The 6,322-nt window shown below is 34.4% G+C and overlaps 1 protein-coding gene across 12 annotated transcripts in view; it reads left to right on the top strand.

Moving 5' to 3' along the window:
- The window catches only part of Arhgap12 (Rho GTPase activating protein 12), a 111,943-nt gene extending 105,880 nt beyond the window's left edge, over nucleotides 1-6,063 (top strand). For all 12 annotated transcript variants that reach the window (XM_063253738.1, XM_063253743.1, XM_063253746.1 and 9 more), the window contains 5 exons: nucleotides 1,626-1,724; nucleotides 2,843-2,920; nucleotides 3,023-3,157; nucleotides 3,381-3,483; nucleotides 4,523-6,063. In XM_063253738.1, coding sequence (XP_063109808.1) covers nucleotides 1,626-1,724; nucleotides 2,843-2,920; nucleotides 3,023-3,157; nucleotides 3,381-3,483; nucleotides 4,523-4,697 — 590 coding nt within the window. In that variant the 3' untranslated portion in view covers nucleotides 4,698-6,063. The remainder of the gene's footprint in view (nucleotides 1-1,625; nucleotides 1,725-2,842; nucleotides 2,921-3,022; nucleotides 3,158-3,380; nucleotides 3,484-4,522) is intronic.
- Nucleotides 6,064-6,322: the final 259 nt, after the last annotated feature.

Genomic DNA, 6,322 nt, shown 5'->3' on the forward strand with positions numbered 1-6,322 from the left:
TTTTATACATTCCTTATGTCACTTAACTTTTTGTTTTTGTTTTTTTGGTATTGGGGAACACAAACCAGGAATTTCACACTAAGTTCTCTATCCCCAGCCCTTTAAAATTTTTTTTTATTTTGAGACAGAGTCTGCTGAATTTCTCAGACTGGGTTGGAACTTGTGATCCTCCTGCCTCACTCAACCAGAGTGCTAGAAATTACTGAGGTACACTGCTATGCCCAGCTGAGATTTTTTTCAATAGGGAAGTGTTCTTTAAAATCACTTATCCTAGTATATGCTTTTAATTCTTAGATGTGTGTTTAATTCCAAAAGTAAAAATAATTTTTAAAGTCATGACTCAAAACAGTGACATCTATTTGCAAATTAAGGTAATGTAACATGTAATACATACAGCTATGTCTAAGATTTCTAACAAATGCTAACTCCAGAACATCTGTTTGCAGAGCATTTAAATTAAAATACAAAAATTGGTTTCACTCGAGTTCAGATTAGCACCCTAAAGAGTTAAATAGTCCTGAATGAAGCATGCAAATTGGCAGGTTATATTTCGAGCTTTTAAAAAGCAAATAAAGCCCGATAACTAACTTAAGAAAAACAGTTACTAATTTTTCATGAGGCATTTTCATTGAAAAATAAAAAGCAGTATCATTTTATTCATCACTTCAAATATGTTGTTTTCCCAAATATTTTGTGTAATGTTGAGTTTCTGTATTAATAAGATAGAAGATTAATAGAATAGCTTCTGAAATAAATTCTGTGGGATCAAATATTGGCACATGTTGGGCATACCTATGTTTTGATCATTATAAAAAATATTTGAGTTTTTTTCTTTTATTTAGAGAAAAGCAAAAAATACTGTAAAAAATGTAAAAGTAATAATAATAAAAAACTGAAAGAGTAATAAGATCCAGAATGTATAATAGAAATTGTAATAATGAAAGGGAAAGTGCATGAAAAGAAAGAACAACTTGTAGGTTTACACATAAGTGTGTGTTTGAGTATATGAGATAGATCATCTTACTAAGCTCTGTTAGTTATCAAGCAGAACAGTTGGTGCTGTCATTGTTTGTCCATTTTTTATGCCTTGGCTTTGTAACTTGAACAGTACTCAAGTTTTTAATAAATCTATGCACAAGCCTGGGTGCAATGAATATTGCATACTGGTGTCAGAACTGCCAGCTCCCTGCGCTCTCGGAACTTGTACTTAGGTGGCAGTAGACAAGGTAGTTTGAAATGGTGGCAGATATACATTGACTCTGACATAATAGTAAAATAGAGCTATGAATTGGGATAGCATGGAGAAGGATGGTTAGATTTTTCTAAGGAGGTAACTATTTAGGTGCGATCAGGAGTAAAGAGAAAGAGACAGATTTGGTGGGGAGCCTCACTTGTTTTCTGCCAAATGAGTAGAAAGTAGAAAGGCTGTCAGGCAAAAATGAGCTTTGGTGTTCAGGAATTGTCTGAAGTGAAGTCAAAGAAGTTGGCAGGCTGCCATCAGATATGGTGCAGGTCACAGTGAATGGTGTTGGGGTACCGGGGCATTTTGTAATGCATCCCGAGTGATTCAGCCATTCCCTAAGTTCTAGCAAGGTGATTCATCTTTAAAAATAAATCTCTTTTAGATCAAGTATTTGGAGCCAATCTTGCTAATCTGTGTCAGAGAGAGAATGGCACGGTGCCCAAATTTGTGAGGTTATGCATTGAGCATGTCGAAGAACATGGTAAGAGAATGAGTGATTTTATTTCCACATTAAGCTACTCGGCTCATTGTTTCACCATCGAAATACTTTTATTGAGGCAACTAAAAGTTCCTTATGGTTCTAGATGTTAAGAAAAGCATTTTGTTTGCAAAAACTTGCGTGTTTATGACCTCCTAGACATCTATTGAATGTTTGATATGTCATGATTAATTAAGCATCTGATAATCTTGGAATCCATTTGGAGTTACTATTTGCTTAAAATGAAGAAGGTGCTGATTCTAAGACTGAGTTTATTAAGAAATGATGGAAGTGTGGGAGATCTGAGATTATATTTACCTGTAAGAAGAAAGTTCCTTTTACTGTATTAGAAATGAGATGGCATTTTAAAACTATAAGTAGCTATAAGATAACTAAATAGATGAAGAATCTTTTAATGTCATATTCTAAAAATAGACATTCCTATTTCCATTTAATTGTAAAAATATTTATACTACATTTATATGAGTTGACTATATTAACTATAATCATGAATTTACATCTGTATATCATTAAAAATGTTTATATAATTAAAAAAACGTGTAATTTGATTTGCAGTTTGGGGCAGTTATAGGTCTCTTATCTCATTGACTTTTCTTGTCAGTATAATATTAGAGAGACACTAGTGGCCTTTATTTGAAGATAAATGAATAGCCCATTAGATAATGTGCTTCATTAAACATGTACAGCATTATCAAATACTTTGAAGAGTTTTTCAATGGGCGCATTTTACCTTTCAAAATCTTGTGCAAAAAAAAAAAAATGAATAGGTTGATATTATCTACTGGTTTCTTCTCCTAACTGTCCCCAGGTGTTTGCAAAAGTTTATCTTAAATTGTTTGTATTTTAAGTTTAATGAATGAAATGTTTTGCTTGAGCTAAGCCACAGTCTACATGATAAACAAAGTGGAATTATTGCTGTTTATTAGACAGAATTCAGAGTGAATCGCCACTCTTTTCCTCCTGCCAGATGTGTATAAAAAGCCATTTAGAGAAAGAATTTGTCCCTTTGGTCTTAAGCTAATACTAATGAATAAAAACTCTGAAACAGACATCTTCAGAAGAGGCAAATAGTTTAAACATAAACTGTTACTGTCTGTTAGGTTTGGATATTGATGGGATCTACAGAGTAAGTGGCAACCTTGCTGTGATTCAGAAACTGAGATTTGCAGTCAATCATGGTAAGAGTTTACTTTCACTGTTATATCCAGAAACATCGCTCCCAGCTTTAGAATATGCTAAAAAGTAATTCTTATAAATGGCCTGATTCTACTGTTTTTCAGATGAGAAATTGGACTTAAATGACAGCAAATGGGAAGACATTCATGTCATCACTGGAGCACTCAAAATGTTTTTTCGAGAGTTACCAGAGCCTCTGTTTACATTTAACCATTTTAATGATTTTGTTAATGCAATTAGTAAGTATGTAATTCCACTCAGTGTTCTTCTAGATACTAAAAATTCTGCTTCATGTTTCTTCCTACTTCACCAGAGACTTCAATGGATTATTTTATTAGAGAAATTTTAAATGTGACCACCAGGTGTCACTGTATATTACCAAATACCAGTTTTGAAACTATGTCATTGCTTTCAGTTTCGAAAGAATTGCTGCGAAATACCTAGTTTCTTTTCCCTCCCCAGAACAAGAACCAAGACAGCGTGTTGCTGCTGTTAAGGATCTAATCAGACAGTTGCCAAAACCAAATCAAGATACAATGCAGATTCTTTTTAGACACCTCAAAAGGTAAGAGAACGGCACAGCCTGGAGGTATGGTACAGTGCAGGTGGGAGCCCCTAGTGCGAGGGCTACTCCGGCCCAGGCTTTGATGCCAGCGATGCCACTTGCTCCCTCTGTCACCCAGAAAAAAATGCTTACTTCTGCCTACGTGAAGACGTTCAGTGTGAAGATTAACAGAGTACATATGTGTGAAACATTTATGTAACACTTAGCGCATGCTAAGTGTGCAAACACTGTTGCTGCAGTTAATAGGAAGATGAGATTGGTGATTGGGATACATTAAATTACCCTACATAAAACTATCCCAGGTTTATTACTGCATAGCCACTTTAATAGCTGATTGTGTTCCTATTTAAAACAACATTAGAATACTAAAGTAAATGATCTCAGTTTTTTAAAAATATGTGCAGTTGAAAGTTGTATTTACTGTTGATACCCTAGTGGAGTATCATCATCTGTTTGTGGCACACACATACACATGAATCATGTTTACCTGAATTGTAACACACATTTAAGTCTGCATCTTATTTTAAAAAGCTGAAAGGTCACACACTGAAAAAGTGTGTTGCAGTATGTATAATTATACTTTTCAGCTGTGTTTACTCAAAAGCAAGCTTCATGAGGTATTCAGATTGAATTTTGCTTTTTAAAATAGGTTTATGTGGGGCCAGGAATTTAGCTCAGTGGCTCACGTGTTTACCTGGTAAGCATGAGGTTGTGAGTTTTTTCCCCGGTACCAGAAATATAAAAAATAGCCGGGTGTGGTGGCTCATGCCTGTAATCCCAGCACTTGGGAGGCTGAGGCAGGAGGATCATTGCAAGTTTGAGACCAGCCTGGGCTACAAAGTGAGCTCAAGGCTAGCCTGAACTGCATAGAGAGACCCTGTCTCAAAAAGAACCCCCCAAATAAATAATTACATATATATATATATACATATATATATAATAAAATAGTTTAAATGCAGCTTATTAGACATGATACAATTTGAAAATTTCATCTCTTTTAAGTTTTCTCTTTTAACAATTTTTTTTTCCTTTTCTTTAGAGTTATAGAAAATGGAGAAAAAAACCGAATGACCTATCAGAGTGTAGCAATTGTTTTTGGTCCCACTTTATTAAAGCCAGAAAAAGAGACTGGTAACATAGCAGTTCATACTGTTTACCAGAATCAGATTGTAGAATTAATTCTTCTGGAATTAAGTTCCATCTTCGGACGATGATTCTTATGGAAGATAACCTGTGGGACAGAAGCTGGATTCCATCATGTTTCAGATCTTTATATGCAGTGTGTTTTGTTTTGGGACCAAGCAGTGGCTTTTTTGATTTTGCACTTGTTGAGGGGTCAGAAGGGAAGGGGAGTGTGGAAATGCCTGTTAGGCCTTCATGTTTGCTGCTTTCTTGTGAGGTGATAAAACTGTAATTCTTGGATTCATTTCCTGAATGTTTGCATTAATACTCTGAATTTCAGTATAAATCAAAAGTCAGAATTCTAACCAGTCATATACACTGGATAATTTGGTAAGAAAAACTACATTTCCCCCCTGTAACTGGATAATGTAGAATTTCTTCTCATGATCTTCACTTGGTGGAACAATACCTACAATCAGTTATTTTGAAAACACTCTGGGCATTTAAAACAAATGAAGTATATGCTTTTTGAACCTGTGTATCTCTTTTTCAGGGTTTTGCATGCAGTGGCAACCTAAGTGCTAGACTCTGTGGTAACCTAACTGTAACTCTTGGTGAGGCTTGCTGTTGTCTACTGTGATACACAGCATCCTCACTGGATATTGTAGTTGCTTGTTTGGGCAGCACACTAATCCTACTTAAAACACTGTGATGTACTGGATTTCTATTTAGCATAACTCAGTTCAGAGTATTTTTGAGCTGTCTTGCTATGGTGAATTGTAGCTAACAGTCCTAATTATATCTCGTGCCATACGAGTTCTTGGTATGACCCTGTGGAAACAAACATTATTTGATGTAAATATGGTCTGAGGACTAATTTTCTTTAGCTTGTGTACATAATTGTGTTGTATAGTCTCAGAGTACATTCTAACCCTTTGTTTCTAATCATGATATTGGTAATCTTCTCCATGAACATTAGGTTTCCTCCAAAGTAGGCCATTCCTTAAGAAACTAACTGTACGCACTTTTAGATTTTAATTACATTTACAGGCAGATTACTGTAATGCAAATGGTACTGGAAAAATACTGAATAAACTTGCTAAATGGTAAATGCACTACAAGAGGAACCTTTTAGACTTATTTAATTTGTACAGAATACATTAGAAAAAATTTATTAGAGAATTCTAACTCTCCAGTCTGATAGTAGAAACGATGTGTAAATTAGATGGATTAGATGGATGTTGGACGAAAAATTACTTTGCTAAATTTGAGAGTTTCTTTTTACATTACTAATGTATATTGATTTGTATAATAAAACAGGGTTTAGAAGGTTTTGTTACAGGGAGCATGGTCTGTTGAAAAAATTTTTAAGTGTATTTTTCTAGATTAACTGCTGTATATGAAATGTCTAATCTAATAAAGAAAATATAAGAGGTTTAGAGATTTTTCCACTGGAAATGTGCATTTTGGGTTTTTTTTTTTTCATTTACTGTCATATACTTATACCTCATGTAAAAAATCAACTGAATCCAATCTTTCCTGTTATATATAATGGTTTCCTCATTTTACACCTTTTGTATCCCTTCCCATCCTAGCACCTCTCTGTACCAGACGCACATTTTATTTCATTCATACTTGAAAGTGAATGATTTGACCAATATTCTTTTTGCTTAGATCACATTTATGATTTACAGATTGTCTTCCTTGGATACTTTTA

Source organism: Cavia porcellus, unplaced genomic scaffold (genome assembly GCF_034190915.1).
Source record: "Cavia porcellus strain 051 isolate PalLab524CR breed Dunkin Hartley unplaced genomic scaffold, mCavPor4.1 scaffold_7, whole genome shotgun sequence".
In the NCBI taxonomy this organism is placed as follows: Eukaryota; Metazoa; Chordata; class Mammalia; order Rodentia; family Caviidae; genus Cavia; species Cavia porcellus.